Source organism: Lithobates pipiens, unplaced genomic scaffold (genome assembly GCF_037356315.1).
Source record: "Lithobates pipiens isolate NorthernLeopardFrog02 unplaced genomic scaffold, aLitPip1_a1.2 Scaffold_22, whole genome shotgun sequence".
NCBI classification, from domain to species: domain Eukaryota; kingdom Metazoa; phylum Chordata; class Amphibia; order Anura; family Ranidae; genus Lithobates; species Lithobates pipiens.
This window is the reverse complement of record NW_027507784.1, coordinates 231,693,483-231,714,151: the sequence shown is the minus strand read 5'-3', so window position 1 is coordinate 231,714,151 and position 20,669 is coordinate 231,693,483. Positions and strand designations below refer to the sequence as shown.

At 48.2% G+C, this 20,669-nt stretch overlaps 1 protein-coding gene across 6 annotated transcripts in view; it reads right to left on the bottom strand.

Annotated features, from left to right (window-relative positions):
* SNX29 (sorting nexin 29) overlaps window positions 1–20,669 on the bottom strand; it is a 1,823,105-nt gene that overhangs the window by 743,227 nt on the left and 1,059,209 nt on the right. For all 6 annotated transcript variants that reach the window (XM_077448905.1, XM_077448908.1, XM_077448906.1 and 3 more), the window contains one exon: window positions 5,945–6,024. In XM_077448905.1, coding sequence (XP_077305031.1) covers window positions 5,945–6,024 — 80 coding nt within the window. The remainder of the gene's footprint in view (window positions 1–5,944; window positions 6,025–20,669) is intronic.

The window sequence follows — 20,669 nt, the reverse complement described above, 5'->3', positions numbered from 1 at the left end:
GTTCCGTGAGATACATTAGAATGTCGTCGGCGAAGGCCGCATATTTGAACTCTTTTAGTGGAGTGTGGACACCCTTGATGTCACTATTTAAGGTAAGAGTCTGGAGGAGTGGTTCTAGCGTAAGAATAAATAGGATCGGGGAGAAGGGGCATCCCTGCCTTGTTCCATTCCGGATGGAGAAGGCGTTTGACAGAGTGCCGTTGACCCGTACCCGTGCTGTCGGTGTGGAGTAGAGGGACATGATCATATTGGTCATGTGAGTCCTAAGTTGGTAAGTACCGCTTCCATATAGTCCCAGGCCACTCTGTCAAACGCCTTCTCCGCGTCCAGGGACAAGAAGAAGGCTTTCTGTTTAGATTGTGTGATCAGATGATGAATATTGATGGATTTCAGGGTGTTATCCCTTGCTTCACGTCCGGGGACGAAACCTACTTGGTCGGGAGATATGAGGGTCGGGAGAAACGGGAGGAATCTATTGGCGAGGATTTTTGCGAATATTTTCACATCCACATTAAGTAGGGAGATCGGCCTATAGCTACTTGTGAGTGTGGGATCTTTATCTGATTTGGGTATAACGGTAATGTGGGCTTCTAAAATACCGCGGGGGAGGGATTTCGAGATGGGGTTGGAATTGAAGGCCTTCGGAAAGGGTGTTTGAAGCGTCTCCGCAAATAATTTATAATATGCTGAGGTTAGCCCATCGGGGCCAGGGCTCTTACCAGGTTTCAGTTGTTTTATGGCTTGTAACCATTCTGCCGATGAGATAGGGGCTTCCAGGGATTGGAGGGTGTCCGAGGGGATAGTCTTAAGAGGGAGCTTAGAGAGATACGTCTGGATGTCACATAGTCGTTTGTGGGGGTCTGGAGATTGTGGGTTCGAGGGGTGGAGTTTGTAGAGGGAGGTATAATAACGCTCGCATTCCAAGGTTATAGCTGTATTGGTCTCGCGGACCGAACCTGTGGGAGAGTGTATACGATGGATTGTTTGTTTAGCCGTTTTAGATCTCAGAGCTTGAGCCAGAAGGTGGCCTGACTTGTTCCCATGCTCGTAGAAGAGCTTCTGGGATAGGGCGAATCTCCTTCTCGTCTGGTATCCTAAGATATCTTGGATCTGGGTGCGGACGCTCGTTAGTTCAGCATGGGTGTCCAACGCAAGAGTTTTCTTGTGTTGAGTTTCAAGGGACCTAAGTTTCGAAAATAGCCCTGTTAGCGTGGCAGCTCTTTCTTTCTTGAGGGCAGTGGCAAGGGAAATAATCTTACCTCTTATAACACATTTATGCGCCTCCCATTGTGTAAGGGGGGAGACATCTGGTGTATCATTTTCTGAGAAGTAGTGGGTTAAACAGTCCCTAATTTCGTTTGCTCTGAGTTAGTCTGTGAGAATGCTTGCATCTAATCTCCAGATGCTGGTCCGGTCAAGCTTTTCAGGGAAAGTGAATAGGGCTGTGATGGGATGATGGTCAGAGATCGTCATAGGTTCAACTGAGGCTTTGGTCAGATTGTGTAAGTTCTGTTGGGAAACCATGAGGTAGTCAATGCGGGAATACCTATTGTGCGGGATGGAGAAAAAGGTGAAATTTTTGTCTTTGGGATAAAGTGATCGCCATGTGTCGTGGAGTAATAGCTCCTGGAGACTTTTCTTGATTTGTTTGAGGGCACGAAATGTCAGGCTGGAGGACCCAGAGGAGGTGTCCAGTAAAGGATCCAAGGGGGGCGTTGAAATTGCCACCGAGAATCAGCATTCCTTCCATGAAAGAGTGTAGTTTGTGCACCACCTTCCGAAAGAAGGGTACTTGAGAGGAGTTGGGGCTGTATATATTAGTGAAGGTGAACATTCTGCTTTTATATGTTCCTTTGATGAAAAGGAATCTCCCATCCTCGTCTGGTAGGGTATCCGAAAGTTGAAGGTCAAAGTGCTTGGAGAGGAGTATGGAGACACCTTTGCATTTAGCAGATGGACATGTAGCGTGAAATTCTACGGGGAAGACATGATTGGACAGTTTGGGGGTAGATTTAGCACTGAAATGGGTTTCCTGAAGGAGGACCACATCTGCCTTCAGTTTTTGCATTAGCGACAGTGTTTGGTGACGCTTCTCTGGAGTGTTTAGGCCTTTGGCGTTTAGGGAGACAAGCTGCAGTGATACATTCTTGGAGCTCTGTGGTGGCGGTGGCATTGTGTTAGGGGTAAGATTAGCTAGAGAGCTTCCGAGAGGGGGGTCTCAGGAGAGGGGGAGAGAGAAAAAAAAAAAAAGAAGGGGGGGGGAGAAGAGGGGATAGGAGGGGAAGCGGGGGGTGTTAGGGGGAGAGTGAACCTGGGAAGAGGTACGGGGAGTGTGGGACCGGTGGAAGGGTTGTACCTGTCAACCCCTCGGATCACCAAGAGAGGCACCGGCCGGGTCAACTCTGACTACCAGCGTCCATTGTTTGGGGGTGGCAGGCGAAGTCACACGAGATGCGGGAGATCTCCATCACGATGAGACCTAAGGGAGCAGAAGATCGGCAATTGATTAAGGCAATAAGTGGGGGACCGAGAATCATCATTAGAGTAGCCACGATGGGAGATCTATGGGGGAGAGAGAGGACAATTGAATTTGAATTTGCAGTATCTGGTCAGCGAAACCTGAGGGTCAGGGGCAAGCGATAAGGTCTGGGGCTAGTGAGGAGGTAAGTGTTGATGGTAGAGGGAAGCAGTAGTTCAAGGGAATCAGGAGAGGAAAGGTCAAGGGCTCGTGAGGAATGTACGGGAGGGGTTGGCCATATATTGGCAGTGGAAAGATGGAATGGGCTAGGCCTACCGAGTTGTGTTCCGGGGGGAGTGCTAGAGTGGGGTACATCATAGGAGCGCAGATATAGCTTCTGGTAGGTAAGCGATAACTAACAAATTCTATAAACAAAGAATCAGAATGACATAATATAATGCTTTAACAAGTGAGACAGACACAAGGCAAACAGAGAAGGTAATGCAATGACAACTACACCCGTGTGATATGTAACATATACCTGAGAACATTGTGAGGAATGGCGTAGTACATAGAGCCGGGAGTGAGGGGTTGGCCAATTCCTATGGGTATTGAATATCCCATTGGGGAGTACACAGTATAGTGGGTAATATCGAACAATTACCGGTGGCCACTGCCAGCCTTATGTGTACGATTCCCGTATTAATGGTCCTGAGCACTCCTTCCATCCATCAGGTGCTTAGCAAGTTTCCGTACAGTAACGTAAGTTAGGCTGCCCACCCTGGGATACCTCTAATGTACAGTTTCCACCCTCAATTTTTCCATCGTATCCAAGGTTTGCTATTCTTGCCCGTGTCATTGGAGGGGGCTTTATGAGGCAGTTAACTGCCATTAGGAGTTAAGGGCAAGCATCATGAAACCGGTCATGTTATAGGAAGGCGACCGACATGGAAACCGGGTAATGACATGATAGACACTATACCTCACTCTCGACTCGATGGTAGGTCTCGGCTCAGTACGATTCAGTCCATAGTTGTGCAGACAAATCTAAGCTTTAGAAATAAAAAAATAAATAAAAGTAGCTAGAGAAGATTAGGGAGAAATAGAAAAGGGAGGAGGAAGGAAGAGGTGAGAAAAAGACTGGCAGGTATACCGCCCGAGGGGATAACAGTTCCGTGATTGTGTCCGTCTGAGGCGAGCTGAGGGGGGCACATCATGGTGGCAAGCAAATGCCGGATGAGGTGGAGCACCCTGGAGCTGTTGATAGTTGGAGGCATCTCAGCAGTGTATTGGGAGCATTTAAGGCCTCAAAGCAGGAACATAGGGGAGAAAAGTCAGGGACGGTGCATGGAGTTCCAGGCATCACGGCAATAGATGTAGATCGAGGCGGGTGCATCTAGGCTCGATATTGGGACTGTCCAGTAGAGGGGACTAGTTGTGTCCTCGCATTTATAGGTGGAGTGGGGAGTCTTTGGGTCTTGAACTGGGGATTCGACGATAGGTAGGCGTAATCGGAGTGCAGTCGCCATTCGAAAGTTCTCAGTGGGGAGCATAATACTCCACGGGTGTAGAAGTTAAATGGGTTGCGTCCGCAGGCCTATATGGTAACTAGATCCAGCATTAGTAACAACGGATGTCATTCATCAAATGGAAGAGGGTGTCGGAGTTCCTTCAACTACGGCGGGGTATGCGGTGGGCAGGTGAAGCCGTGGGACTACCGTTTCTTGGTGGAGTAGCATTCCTCTGTGGTGAGTGAGGGAGGGAGAGGAGGTTGGTGGTCAGGTCTACGGCGTCTCCCGATGGCATAGTTACCAGCTTCGTCCACCCCCTCCATGGAGGTTGCTCTGCGGAGAGTAGGCAATCTGAAGTCGCTGTACCAGTCAGGGAGGTCAACGGAGGGAAGGTCAAGAGCGGTACAGAAATGGTCAAGATCCTCCGGGACTCTCATGTTTTCTATGCGACTCTGGTGAGAAACAGATAGGCAAAAGGGGTACTTCCAACGGTATGGAATAGCTCTATTTCTCAGAACTTCCAGCAGTGGTCGAAGTTCCCGCCTGCGTTGCAGGGTTATGTTAGAAAGATCCTGGAAAATTTTGATGTTCACTCCTCTGTGGGTAATCTGGTTCCTTTCTCTTGCTTTGCGCAGAATGTCTTCCTTCAGAGGAAAGTCTACCAGGCAGCATACTACGTCCCTCGGGGGGTCGGTGTCACGGCCTCTGGGGCGCAGGGCTCTGTGTATATGCTCAAATGCCACTGGGGTGTCTGGAGGTCTTTCCAGGAGATCATTGAAGATATGGGCAACTCTTTGAGACAGCAGGTTAGGGTCTAAGGACTCTGGTATGCCTCTCACTCTCAGGTTTCGGTGTCTCCCTCTGTTTTCGAGGTCTTCCAAGTGTCTGCTGATGTCCCTCAGGTGTATAGCATGGGACTCAGTGAGTTGTTGCACTTGGCAGAGGGAGGCATCATGGCGGGTCTGCACAGCTTCCAATTCGTCCACCCGTAGCGACATGGAATGGATGTCAGCCCTCAGGTCAGATATCGCAGCGGATAAGGTGTGTTTAATGTTTGGCTGCTACACTGCGCAAGTCGTCTAGGCTAATCGCCGGCTGTTCCCGGGTGCTTGCATCGGGTCTGGTGCGCAGCGGGCTCCTGCTGTGCGAGCGTGACTCACTCGAGGCCGCGGCTCGGGAGCTGCTAGTAGGCCGCAATCGGAAGATCTCCGGAATTTGTCTGTGCGGGTGAGCATCGGGCTCCGGGGGTGAACGGGGTCTAGCCGCCGACATGCTGGAGTGATGAGGGGCACAATTTGGGGGTAAAGGATAAACTGTCACTTGCCTGTGCTAATGTAGCAGGGTCTCGTGGACGGGAGCTCAGGGATCAAGCGGCCATCTCAGAACAGCGTCAAGCCACGCCCCTCCACTGAATATAATATTGTTCATACTGTTTCTACACATGTGCAGGATTTACTAGCCTGCGAGTTGAGGAGGCAGAAGGGAGAGATCTGACACATAAGATATAGTGTCAGGTGTCTACTCTCCTGTTAACCTGTTCACATTGGTTTTTGTGATTGAGTTAATATTTTTGTTTATTCTCAATTAAGGGAACTTTACACCAATATATTGTGTTTATTTGATACGTTTGAGATAAAAGAGTGGTGTATACCAGAGTATTTCCATTACTAACAAAGTTGATATATATATATATACAGTACGGTATATATGTATCTTGTGTTTTGATAATACAGTAAACATATTTGAACTGTTTCTTTGATACCATGTGTGTCTCTATTTACTACCACAGCTGGTAAAATGACCCAGGGTTTCAGAGCTAAGGGAGGATTTGCAGAGTTAAGGTAATCAGTGGGGTACAGAGTCTAATAGCAGCCTTTACAGGGTACTACTACATTTCTTTCTACACTAAAAGGTTCACACTCATTTACAGATTTTAAAACATATTAGAAAATCAGTTAAGTAACATAGCACTTACTGTCATTGTGTCCCTCCTTTTTTAGCATCTGCACTGCACAAACATATTTCTTAAGCTGAACTTTCAATACTTCATTTTCCCTGTAATACAAAATACCAAAACAAATCATCCAGATATATAAATTATATAATAAAAAAAAATCATATTCCCTGTTTGAGACATACTGTATGTGACGGATTCTTGGGCAAAATTATAAAAATAAATAAAGCAACATGCTGCCATGAGTACCAAACTGCTTAAAGTGATTGTAAAGTATTGTTTTTTATTTATTTTAAATAATAAGCATGTTATATGTGCCTCCTTTGTGCAGTGGAGTTGCACAGGGCAGCCTGGATCTTCCTCTTCTCAGACACCTCTTTGCTGCTTCTGGCCCCTCCCTCCTATCGAGTGCCAACACAGCAAGCAGCTTGCTATGGAGTCACCTGAGCCGAGCTGCAGCTTCTTGTGTTCTTTCAGACACAGAGCTGCAGTTCGGCCCCACCCCCTTTTCTTCTGATTGGCTAACTGACTTTGATTGACAGCAGCGGGAGCCAATGGCGCTGCTGTTGTGTCTCAGCCAATCAGGTGATTCAAGAGACAAAACAAATTATTTTATATAAGTTGTTCCTATTAATCTGCTGCCATCTCTTCTACATCCATTTCCAATACAGAATTTACACAGATCTTCTGAGCTTCCATAGGCAGGGGCTGGGGATCTGAAGTCACACACTGAACAGGCAGAAAATAAAGCTGAGTGTAATCTGAGACCTGAGTGGAGGGAAGAGACACCTCCATCCCTTCCCATGCTATCTCATAAGGAAACATGCACAGTTGGGGCTATCAATCACAGGCTGTGTGCTGGAGGCCCCCTTCCACACCCCACCTAAACCCTTGGAGTTGCCACAACCTGTCCGAAATGACTCATGCAGATTGCAGAGGAACCAAACTGCAGACAGAAATCACACTCAGTGCCTTGGATTGATGAAAGCAGGCACTATAGAAGGGTATGCTTTGTTCATTTTTCATGTCAGAGGTTTACAACCTATGCTTCCTCCTGCAGTATATGGAAAATACAGTTGCATGTGTGTATATAGCCTATGCAGTATTCTAGTTCGTTGTTATTAGTGATGGACGAACTTCCGACGGGACGTTTCGCGAACGCGAAACGCGAACGGGCACAAACGTTCGCGAAAACGACCGTTCGCCGCGGGCTCCATTGACTTCAATGGGAGGCGAATTTCGCAAACCTTTAGGTCGAATTTGCGGCCACGGGGTAATTATTAGGGGGTAGCACGTAGTCCCACCACCTGGACAATAGCATAATACATGTATGAGGTGAATTTGGGATCGATAACTACAAGCATTTTTTTTTTATTTGGGAAATTGTTCTGACAATTCAGGACTATGGAGCTAATGAAGGCAATGGAGGAGAGGGAAGGTCAGGGACCAGGGTAGGCAAACAAGAGGGTGCAGGAGATACAGAGCACTGACAGCAGCACCGTAATACAGAGCACTGACATCAGCACCGTGACATACAGCGCTGACAGCAGCTCCGTGACATACAGCGCTGACAGCAGCTCCGTGACATACAGCGCTGACAGCAGCTCCGTGACATACAGCGCTGACAGCAGCTCCGTGACATACAGCGCTGACAGCAGCTCCGTGACATACAGCGCTGACAGCAGCACCGTGACATACAGCGCTGACAGCAGCTCCGTGACATACAGCGCTGACAGCAGCTCCGTGACATACAGCGCTGACAGCAGCTCCGTGACATACAGCGCTGACAGCAGCTCCGTGACATACAGCGCTGACAGCAGCTCCGTGACATACAGCGCTGACAGCAGCACCGTGACATACAGCGCTGACAGCAGCTCCGTGACATACAGCGCTGACAGCAGCTCCGTGACATACAGCGCTGACAGCAGCTCCGTGACATACAGCGCTGACAGCAGCTCCGTGACATACAGCGCTGACAGCAGCTCCGTGACATACAGCGCTGACAGCAGCTCCGTGACATACAGCGCTGACAGCAGCTCCGTGACATACAGCGCTGACAGCAGCTCCGTGACATACAGCGCTGACAGCAGCTCCGTGACATACAGCGCTGACAGCAGCTCCGTGACATACAGCGCTGACAGCAGCTCCGTGACATACAGCGCTGACAGCAGCTCCGTGACATACAGCGCTGACAGCAGCACCGTAAGCAGCCCCAGGAGGAAGTCAGCACAGCACAGGGATGGTGTGATCCCCTCATAATAAGAACCCCCAGGAGGAAGTCAGCACAGCACAGGGATGGTGGGAGCCCCTCATAATAAGAACACCCAGGAGGAAGTCAGCACAGCACAGGGATGGTGGGAACCCCTCATAATAAGCAGCCCCAGTAGAAATATGACACCGCTCAACCTCTTCAAAGAGGAGGGTAGGGGCATATAGTACGGTGTGCTTTTTTGGGTCAGGGAAGTGAGCCAAATGAATTAAGAAGGTCTGTGTGCTTGATTCCAAAAATTGTTTATAGACATATACATGGTCTACTGATCACATGTGTTGAATTCCTCCGAGATCCATGCCTCATTCATTTTTAGAAATGTGAGGTAGTTAACACTGTGGTGAGCTAGGCGAGTACGCTTATCGGTCACAATCCCCCCTGCTGCGCTGAACGTCCTTTCGGACAGGACACTGGATGAGGGGCAAGCCAACAGTTCGATTGCAAATTGGGCAAGCTCTGGCCAGAGGTCAAGCCTGCCCACCCAGTAGTCTAGGGGTTCATCACTCCTCAGAGCGTCCACATCGGCCGTTAACCCAATGTAGTCGGACACCTGACGGTCTAGGCGTTCCCTGATGCTGGATCCGGATGACACCTGTCGATGGGTCGGCTGAAAGAATGACCTCATATCCGAAGTCACCAACACATCTTCAAACCGGCCTCTTCTTGCAGGCGCTGTTGGATTGGTACCCGCAAATCCTTCTCTGGGAGTGGGAATTGCTCCTCTGCCAGCGCACGCAAAAGCAGAATGCAGCATTTCTCGAAGCAAGGCCTGGAAGTGCTGCATTCTGACAGCCCTCTGCGACGGCGGTAACATTTCCGCCATTTTGTGTTTGTACCGGGGGTCTAAGTACGTTGCCACCCAGTACTGGTCCTTGACCCTCATGCTTTTTATACGGGGGTCCCTATTAAAACACTGGAGCATGAAGGCCCCCATTTGCACTAAAGTGGAAGCGGTGTGGTGGCCTGGCTCCTGCTCATCATCCAGGATAATGTCGTCCTCTTCATTCTCCTCTCCCCATCCTCGCACAACAGGGATCCCAGAAAGGTTTAAAGCATGCTCTTCTTGCTCCTGCTCATCCGCCCCGGCACCATCCTCCTCTGACTCCTCATCAGACTCCTGTTGTTGACTTGTCTCAGATAGAGTAGCCCCCCCTGGGAATTCATCCAGCATTGCGACTTCCTCATCTTCCCGCTCCTGCTCCTCCACAGCCTGATCAATGACACGACGCAATGCACGCTCCAGAAAGAAGGCATAAGGTACCATGTCACTGATGGCGCCATGGCTGCGACTGACCAGTTTGGTGATCTCCTCAAATGGCCGCAGAAGTCTGCATGTGTCGCGCATGAGCAGCCACTGGCGCGGTGAAAAAAAACCCAGCTCCCCAGAACCGTTTCTTTCGCAGAGTTCATACAGGTAGACGTTAACTGCACGTTTCTGCTGGAGCAGCCTATCAAGCATATAGAAGGTTGAGTTCCATCGCGTCGGGCAATCGCAAATAAGACGTCTGACCGGCAGATGGTGTCGCCGCTGAATGTCAGCAAGGCGAGCCATGGCCGTGTAAGATCTTCTGAAATGGGCCGAGATTTTCCTTGCCTGCCGCAAGATGTCCTGGACCCCAGGGTATTTGACAAGGAATCGCTGCACGACCAAGTTTAAGACGTGTGCCATGCACGGCACGTGCGTGATTTTGCCCTGTTTCAATGCGCTAAGCAGATTGGCACCGTTGTCACACACCACTTTACCAACTGTCAAATTGAGCGGTGTTAGCCACTCATCTGCCTGTGAACGCAAAGCTGAAAGGAGTGCCGGGCCAGTGTGGCTCTTTGCTTCCAGGCACAACAGACGCAGCACGGCATGGCAACGTCTCACCTGGCATGTGGAATAGGTTCTGGGGAGCTTGGGCGGTGCAGTGGAAGAGACGCTAGCAGCGGAAAAGGAGGAGGCAGCTGAGGAGGAGAGGGAGGAGGATGGAGTAGGAGGAGGAGAAGAAGAGTCAGGCCTGCATGCAATCCGTGGCGGTAAAACCAAATCTACACGGGTGCCACGGGTTACATGCTTGACGGCCGTCAGAAGGTTCACCCAGTGGGCAGTAAAACTGATATACCTTCCCTGCCCGTGTTTGCTAGACCACGTGTCTGTGGTCAGATGTATCTTGGCACCGACACTGTGTGCCAGAGATACATTCACTTGCCGCTGAACATGGCCATATAGCTCTGGGATGCCCTTCTCTGAGAAATACTTCCTTCCTGGGACCTTCCATTGTGGTGTTCCAATGGCCACAAATTTGCGAAAGGCCTCCGAGTCCACCAGTTTATATGGCAGTAGTTGGCGGGCTATGAGTTCTGACAAGCCAGCCGCCAACCGTTGGGCAAGAGGGTTATCCGGCGTCATCATTTTTTTACGCTCAAACATTAGGCCCACGGAAGCCTGCCTTTTTGCAGAAAAATGTGAGCTTGGCGTGATGGAAGGTGGAGTGGAGGACAATTGTGAGGAGAGAGGAGAAGGAGAAGTAGAAGACGAGGCTGGACGGTGAGAGCCTGCAGTGTGGCTTTGTGTGTTCCGTTGCTCCCACTGGGCTCGGTGATGGCTGCTCATGTGCCTTCTTAAGGCGGTCGTCCCTAGGTGAGTATTGGGCTTACCGCGACTAACGCGTTGACTGCAAAGATTGCAGATGGCAACGCTATTGTCAGCAGCGGACACGTTAAAAAAAGCCCACACTGCGGAGCCATGTGCCGGTGTCCTGGGAGCGCCAGATGTGACCGTACATGGTCGATGACTCGCTCCTGATACATTTGCAGTCTGCTTTGTCCCTGCTGTGCAATGTAAGTCATTGCTGCTTCTCCTCCCTATCTGCTGGTCCATATCTCCCTCTGAACTCCCCTCCTCTTCCTCTCTTGTGGGCACCCACGTGACATCACTAGACACGTCATCATCAACGTCACCTTCCCCACCGCTATAAGTAGAGTAGGCAGCAACACCGGGGACCAACCTCCTCCTTGGGCTGATCTGGGTACTGGCGTCAGACTGCTGAGTAGCGCTTGTTGCTACCTCCTCTTCCTGATCCAATACCAAGAGTGGCTGCGCATCAGAAATGTCCTCTTGATATGGATCGGAAAATAATTCCAGTGACTCAAGCGGAAGGTATGTGGTGGTGGTGGTGGTGGTCGTGTTGTTGGTGGTAGTGTCTTTGGGGGTGCACATAGCAGAGAGTGAAGAAGAGGGTGCAGATCGAGAGGATGAGGAGGGTGCAGAAGAGTAAGGCTGAGCGAGCCACTCAACCAAGTCTGGTGCATCCTTTAAAGTAATTGAACGCACCTTCTGCAACTTCCCACTTTGGCTCAAGCCTGTTGCTCCTGCCCTACCCCTACCACCCCTGCGGAAGGGCCTGCCTCTTCCTCTGCATGTCATTTTTTAAATGACCCTGTGACAAAACTCTTAGTCCCTATACCGCTGAAGGACTGCTGCAGTATAGGTGAGCGGTCAGCAGTGGTGCACGTCAACCCTATCTATTGTGGACCTATAGCGGTCCTTACAGAACAGCAGACTGTACCGCACTCAAGCCTATGTACCGTAGCACCCTATACCAAGTTACCAGTCCTTATAAGAACTTTTGTGGACCAAGCAGGTTGTGTATTAGTGTTTAGCAGACTGTACGTCAGTCCCTATACCGCTGAAGGACTGCTGCAGTATAGGGCAGCGGTCAGCAGTGGTGCACGTCAACCCTATCTATTGTGGACCTATAGCGGTCCTTACAGAACAGCAGACTGTACCGCACTCAAGCCTATGTACCGTAGCACCCTATACCAAGTTACCAGTCCTTATAAGAACTTTTGTGGACCAAGCAGGTTGTGTATTAGTGTTTAGCAGACTGTACGTCAGTCCCTATACCGCTGAAGGACTGCTGCAGTATAGGGCAGCGGTCAGCAGTGGTGCACGTCAACCCTATCTATTGTGGACCGATAGCGGTCCTTACAGAACAGCAGACTGTAACGCACTCAGGCCTATGTACCGTAGCACCCTATACCAAGTTACCAGTCCTTATAAGAACTTTTGTGGACCAAGCAGGTTGTGTGTTAGTGATTAGCAGACTGTACGTCAGTCCCTATACCAATGAAGGACTGCTGCAGTATAGGGCAGCGGTCAGCAGTAGTGCACGGCAACCCTATGTATTGTGGACCGATAGCGGTCCTTACAGAACAGCAGACTGTAACGCACTCAGGCCTATGTACCGTAGCACCCTATACCAAGTTACCAGTCCTTATAAGAACTTTTGTGGACCAAGCAGGTTGTGTGTTAGTGATTAGCAGACTGTACGTCAGTCCCTATACCAATGAAGGACTGCTGCAGTATAGGGCAGCGGTCAGCAGTAGTGCACGGCAACCCTATGTATTGTGGACCGATAGCGGTCCTTACAGAACAGCAGACTGTAACGCACTCAGGCCTATGTACCGTAGCACCCTATACCAAGTTACCAGTCCTTATAAGAACTTTTGTGGACCAAGCAGGTTGTGTGTTAGTGATTAGCAGACTGTACGTCAGTCCCTATACCAATGAAGGACTGCTGCAGTATAGGGCAGCGGTCAGCAGTAGTGCACGGCAACCCTATGTATTGTGGACCGATAGCGGTCCTTACAGAACAGCAGACTGTACTGCACTCAGGCCTATGTACCGTAGCACCCTATACCAAGTTACCAGTCCTTATAAAAACTTTTGTGGACCAAGCAGGTTGTGTGTTAGTGTTTAGCAGACTGTGCGTCAGTCCCTATACCGCTGAAGGACTGCTGCAGTATAGGGCAGCGGTCAGCAGTAGTGCACGGCAACCCTATGTATTGTGGACCGATAGCGGTCCTTACAGAACAGCAGACTGTAACGCACTCAGGCCTATGTACCGTAGCACCCTATACCAAGTTACCAGTCCTTATAAGAACTTTTGTGGACCAAGCAGGTTGTGTGTTAGTGATTAGCAGACTGTACGTCAGTCCCTATACCAATGAAGGACTGCTGCAGTATAGGGCAGCGGTCAGCAGTAGTGCACGGCAACCCTATGTATTGTGGACCGATAGCGGTCCTTACAGAACAGCAGACTGTAACGCACTCAGGCCTATGTACCGTAGCACCCTATACCAAGTTACCAGTCCTTATAAGAACTTTTGTGGACCAAGCAGGTTGTGTGTTAGTGATTAGCAGACTGTACGTCAGTCCCTATACCAATGAAGGACTGCTGCAGTATAGGGCAGCGGTCAGCAGTAGTGCACGGCAACCCTATGTATTGTGGACCGATAGCGGTCCTTACAGAACAGCAGACTGTAACGCACTCAGGCCTATGTACCGTAGCACCCTATACCAAGTTACCAGTCCTTATAAGAACTTTTGTGGACCAAGCAGGTTGTGTGTTAGTGATTAGCAGACTGTACGTCAGTCCCTATACCAATGAAGGACTGCTGCAGTATAGGGCAGCGGTCAGCAGTAGTGCACGGCAACCCTATGTATTGTGGACCGATAGCGGTCCTTACAGAACAGCAGACTGTACTGCACTCAGGCCTATGTACCGTAGCACCCTATACCAAGTTACCAGTCCTTATAAAAACTTTTGTGGACCAAGCAGGTTGTGTGTTAGTGTTTAGCAGACTGTGCGTCAGTCCCTATACCGCTGAAGGACTGCTGCAGTATAGGGCAGCGGTCAGCAGTAGTGCACGGCAACCCTATGTATTGTGGACCGATAGCGGTCCTTACAGAACAGCAGACTGTAACGCACTCAGGCCTATGTACCGTAGCACCCTATACCAAGTTACCAGTCCTTATAAGAACTTTTGTGGACCAAGCAGGTTGTGTGTTAGTGATTAGCAGACTGTACGTCAGTCCCTATACCAATGAAGGACTGCTGCAGTATAGGGCAGCGGTCAGCAGTAGTGCACGGCAACCCTATGTATTGTGGACCGATAGCGGTCCTTACAGAACAGCAGACTGTACTGCACTCAGGCCTATGTACCGTAGCACCCTATACCAAGTTACCAGTCCTTATAAGAACTTTTGTGGACCAAGCAGGTTGTGTATTAGTGTTTAGCAGACTGTGCGTCAGTCCCTATACCGCTGAAGGACTGCTGCAGTATAGGGCAGCGGTCAGCAGTAGTGCACGGCAACCCTATGTATTGTGGACCGATAGCGGTCCTTACAGAACAGCAGACTGTACCGCACCCAAGCCTATGTACCGTAGCACCCTAGACAGACCAAGTTACCAGTCCTGATAAAGAGCTTTGTGGAACAAGTGAGTTGTGAATGATTAGCAGACTGCAGCAGAAGGGCAGCAGTCAAGTATAATATTCTTTCTATATTTGGAAGAAAGAATATTATACGTGTACAAGCCTATTACCGTACCACTGATACCAGTCCTGAAAAGAACCTTTGTGGAACTAATAGTAACAGCAAGTCTTTAAAATTATCCTCACTGCCTGACACACTGCTTCCTGCCTGTCCCTATACAAATTGGCAAAAAAGAGTAGGCTGGAACGATTAGCTGGAACAGCTCTTTTGTGGACCTGATAGTAACAGCTAATGATGATGATGATGATGATGATGAAGAAAGACTAATCTGGCTGAGCTGTCCCTAAAATAGCAGCATACAGCGCTCTGTCCCTTTATCTAAACTGACAAAAGAAACTCAGGCTGCTGACCTAACACCTATACCAGTCCTGAAAAGAACTTTTGTGTACCAAATAGCTAGCGTTTTCTCTGTCCCTACTCCACACAGGATCCTTTCCCTACAGTGACAGAAGAAAGAATGTAAAATGGCCACCGGATCGGGTGTATTTATAGGTTAGGGGGAATGTCCAAGTGTCCATGAGCTGTCATGTCTCAATTGGTTGTCCTGTAACACATGATAAACGTGTCACGAAAGGTTAAAGTTCTTGTATACATTAAACACGTAAGTCCGCCGGGGCGAACGACGGAAAAAGGCGTTCGAACCCGCGGACGGCGAAAGTCGGAAATTCGCCGCGAAACGACCGCCGGGCGAACCGTTCGGCCATCACTAGTTGTTATTCATTATGCTGCCAATTTGTGACTGATGTTGGTATTGCTTTATTGTATTTTCCTTCCCCTTATCGTTTTGTGACCTATATTTCTTTTTATGTGAGCTTTTTCATCTTCCTCTATTACAAGACACACATTGGAGCTAGGAAAGCCAAAACTCTTACTTTAAAGCGAAACTGACTGATCTTGGCTCCATTGATGAGACATCCTGGAGCTCCCCTCATTGAGAGGTTGGCTTCCAGGTAATTTAATTGGCTAAGCAGGGAGTTCTATTGGCTTTGGCTTTAGCACACATGCAGATCACTTCACAAGGGTAGACAGGCATGTATAGAATTTGAATGCAGAAGAGAAAAAGCATTACAAATACTGCCTATTTACCCATTTGTATGTATTACCTAAAGTTCCAATTTTTTTTTCCATTCTTTATTTTATTTTATAGAATTTACATCATTCCATAAAAGGAAAACATACTTTTAGTCATAATACACATTATATAAATCCATTTCATCCCCCCCCCCCCTTCCCCACCTTGCACCATCCTCCTAAAGGTAAAAGCTTCACTACGCTTTTTATCAATAACATTCCTACTCTCAAATTTGATGTTGCATTTATTTAGTAATCTCCTCAACATATCTCCATGTTTCTTTAAACATTTTCCATGCTTCCCATTCATCCTCTGTCCGACCCTTCTACTTGTTCCTCTTGATTTTCATCCATACTCTCCAATTTTTGTAAAACCTCTACCCAGGATATCCAATCCCGAATTTTGGGGCTCTCTTTTTTCCTGCCATTCTTTCGGGATTAATCATTTAGCTACATTAAGTAAAGTTGGAATTATAGACACTTCATATTGGCTAACGGGGCTATCTGTCCCGTGGAACAAACATGTCCACGGGTCCTCTGGCACATCCTTATTGGTGATTATCTTAATTAATTGTATCACCTCTTTCCAAATTTTTTTTATAGTAGGACAATCCCACCATATATGGGCCATTGTTCCCCGAGCTCCACATCCTCTCCAACACTCGGGGGACTTCACCCAAAAAAAACGTACTCATTTTTTCAGGTGTCACATACCATCTTGATAAACATTTATAATTTGTTTCAGCCGTCTTGATGTCTATCGCAGAGCTATGTGTCAAGTTTCAAAATATTATCTAATTTGTGCTTACTGCATCTAACTCCTAATCCATTTTCTCATATCGTGATATATGGTGGGACTTCCATACCTACTGCTTCAATTAGAATTTTATATACTCACTAAATGTTTTTTTTTTTCCCACGTACATAGCCGCGCCACCTGCATAAAGTCCTCCCTGATCGAATTGGTTGTGGCAGGCTCTCTACAAAATGCTTCAGCTGGTAGTACCTCCATATATCAATCGTCATTAACTGTGTGTCCAATCGTAATTTGTGAAATGTGACTAATTTCCCATTTTTTATTATATCTCTCAGTTTTTTGTTTGTTTTTATCCAATTACCCCCACTAACCTCTTCCCAGGCACAAAAAACTTTTCTTTTAACCACTTTCAGACCGGACCATTTTGCTGGTAAATGACCAGAGGTCTTTTTACACTTTGGCACTGCGCTGCTTTAACTGGTAATTGCGCGGTCATGCAATGTTGTACCCAAACAAAATTTGCGTCCTTTTCTTCCCACAAATAGAGCTTTCTTTTGATGGTATTTGATTGCCTCTGCGATTTTTATTTTTTGCGATATAAACGTAAAAAGACCGCAAATTTTGAAAAAAAATGATATTTTCTACTTTTTGTTATTAGAAAAATCCAATAAACTCAATTTTAGTCATACATTTAGGCCAAAATGTATTCAGCCACATGTCTTTGGTAAAAAAAAAGTCAATAATTGTATATTTATTGGTTTGCGCAAAAGTTGTCACATCTACAAACTAAGGTACGTTTTCTGCAATTTACGCAGCTTTTAGTTTACGACTGCCTATCTCATTTCTTGAGGTGCTAAAATGGCAGGGCAGTACAAAACCCCCCCAAATGACCCCATTTTGGAAAGTAGACCCCCTAAGGAAATTGATAAGAGGCATGTTGAGCCCATTGAATATTTAATTTTTTTGCCTCAAGCGATTGAATAATGACAAAAAAAAAAATTTTTTTTTTTTTTTACACAAAGTTGTCACTAAATGATATATTGCTCACACATGCTATGGGCGTATGTGAAATAACACCCCAAAATAAATTCTGCTGCTTCTCCTGAGTACGGGGATACCACATATGTGGGACTTTTTGGGAGCCTAGCCGCGTACGGGGCCCCGAAAACCAAGCACCGCCTTCAGGCTTTCTAAGGGCGTACATTTTTGAGTTCACTTCTCACTACCTATTACAGTTTTGAAGGCCATAAAATGCCAAGATGGCACAAAACCCCCACAAATGACCCCATTTTAGAAAGTAGACACCCCAAGCTATTTGCTGAGAGGCATGTTGAGTTCATGGAATATTTTATATTTTGCCACAAGTTGCGGGAAAATTACAAACTTTTTTTTTTTTTTTTTTTTTTTCACAAAGTTGTCACTAAATGATATATTGCTCACACATGCCATGGGCATATGTGAAATGACACCCCAAAATAAATTCTGCTGCTTCTCCTGAGTACGGGGATACCACATATGTGGGACTTTTTGGGAGCCTAGCCGCGTACGGGGCCCCGAAAACCAAGCACCGCCTTCAGGCTTTCTAAGGGCGTAAATTTTTGAGTTCACTTCTCACTACCTATTACAGTTTTGAAGGCCATAAAATGCCAAGATGGCACAAAACCCCCACAAATGACCCCATTTTAGAAAGTAGACACCCCAAGCTATTTGCTGAGAGGCATGTTGAGTCCATGGAATATTTTATATTTTGCCACAAGTTGCGGGAAAATTACAAACTTTTTTTTTTTTTTTTTTTTTTTCACAAAGTTGTCACTAAATGATATATTGCTCACGCATGCCATGGGCATATGTGAAATGACACCCCAAAATAAATTCTGCTGCTTCTCCTGAGTACGGGGATACCACATATGTGTGACTTTTTGGGAGCCTAGCCGCGTACGGGGCCCCGAAAACCAAGCACCGCCTTCAGGCTTTCTAAGGGCGTTACAGTTTTGAAGGCCATAAAATGCCAAGATGGCACAAACCCCCCCCAAATGACCCCATTTTGGAAAGTAGACACCCCTAAATTTAGGGGTACACTAGTGAGACTAGGTAATAAATGGCGGGTGCCCTGAAACTATAAAAAAATAACTAACCAACCAGCGTCACCTGTAACAGTTATATGGTGATCACTGGTGAAAGGGTTAACTAGGGGGCAATCAGGGGGCTTTATGCGGTAGTATATGGGGGTCCCTGGCGCTATAAAAAGCTGCGGCGAACCTAAATACCTACCTGCCTAACTAGCGTCACCTGTGACACTAATACAGCGATCAGAAAAACGATCGCTTATTAGGCTGGGTTCACACTGGAGCGATGCGGGAACGCCACGAATGCGCGGCGGGTTCCCGCATCGCATGCCTCCCGGCGGCAGTTCACACTGCCCTATGCGAACTGCTGGGAGTGTCAGTGAAATGTTAATGACACCCCCAGATCAGTTCGCATATCGCAGTGCGATCTGCAAACTCGGATCGCATGGTGTGAACACCCATGCGATCCGATTCTGCTGCGGGCCAAAAAAAGGGTCCCGTGCGAATTTGCGGCGGGTGCGGCGGGTGTGGCGGGTGCGGCGGGTGCGGCGAATGGCTGAACTCGAATCGCACAGAGATCGGATGTGATTTGCACTGCAGTGCGGTGCGAATCACATCCGTTCTCATAAACCGCTGCAATGTGAACCCAGCCTTAGTGACACTGGCGACGGGGGGTGATCACGGGGTTAAACCTTTATTGGGGGGGTTAGGGGGGTACCTTAGAACTAAAGGGGGCTAACCCTAACTGCCCTAACAGTTATTAGTCACAAATGACACCCGCCGGGTGATCAGGGGGTTAAACCTTTATTAGGTAATAAATGGCGGGTGCCCTGAAACTATAAAAAATAACTAACCAACCAGCGTCACCTGTAACAGTTATATGGTGATCACTGGTGAAAGGGTTAACTAGGGGGCAATCAGGGGGCTTTATGCGGTAGTATATGGGGGTCCCTGGCGCTATAAAAAGCTGCGGCGAACCTAAATACCTACCTGCCTAACTAGCGTCACCTGTGACACTAATACGGCGATCAGAAAAATGATCGCTTATTAGGCTGGGTTCACACTGGAGCGATGCGGAAACGCCGCAAATCCGCGGCGGGTTCCCGCATCGCATGCCTCCCGGCGGCAGTTCACACTGCCCTATGCGAACTGCTGGGAGTGTCAGTGAAATGTTACTGACACCCCCAGATCAGTTCGCATATCGCAGTGCGATCTGCAAACTCGGATCGCATGGTGTGAACACCCATGCGATCCGATTCTGCTGCGGGCCAAAAAAAGGGTCCCGTGCGAATTTGCGGTGGGTGCGGCGGGTGTGGCGGGTGCGGCGGGTGCGGCGAATGGCTGAACTCGAATCGCACAGAGATCGGATGTGATTTGCACTGCAGTGCGGTGCGAATCACATTCGTTCTCATAAACCGCTGCAATGTGAACCCAGCCTTAGTGACACTGGCGACGGGGGGTGATCACGGGGTTAAACCTTTATTGGGGGGGTTAGGGGGGTACATTAGAACTAAAGGGGGCTAACTCTAACTGCCCTAACAGTTATTACAGTCACAAATGACACCAATGCAAAAAAAAAAAAAAAAAAAAAAAAAATGACATTGGTGTCACTGTGACTGGGGGGCAGGGGTAATTGGGGGGGTGATCGGGGGGTAAAGGGGGGGTGTGAGTGTGCCTGGCATGTTCTACTGTGTGTGGGATGTGTTGGTGCAACTCACTGATCCGCTCTCCTCCGTGTCGGAACGAAAAATACCGACACGGAGGAGAGAATACATCACTTCCTCTCCTGTGTTTACATTACAGGAGAGGAAGTGATGTCACGGGGGATTCCTATTCGTCGGGAGCGATCGCGAGGGGGTGGCCATGAACGAATGGCCGTCCCCTCGTCCGGGATCGCTCCCGCACGAATACCGACCGCCGCAGGCACCGGGCGGGGGCCCGATCGGGCCCCCGACCCGCGGGAGGCAAGGGACGTACATGTACGCCAATATGCCTGCCCGTGCCATGCTATCGACGTACATCGTCGTGCGGCGGTCGGCAACTGGTTAAATAAATCAAAGGGGAGTTCTATTCCCGTTTGTTCTGTGTAAACAACCTATCCCATATTATTAGTGTTATATATGTTACTTCGTGTGTTTTCGATCCCAAAGTCCTGTGTTGAGGTGGATTCCATATTATGTGGCCTAAGTGTATGTTACTCATTGTGTCTTCAATATTAATCCACCTCTTCTCATTTTTCCCCTTTGCCCATTCTATCACCC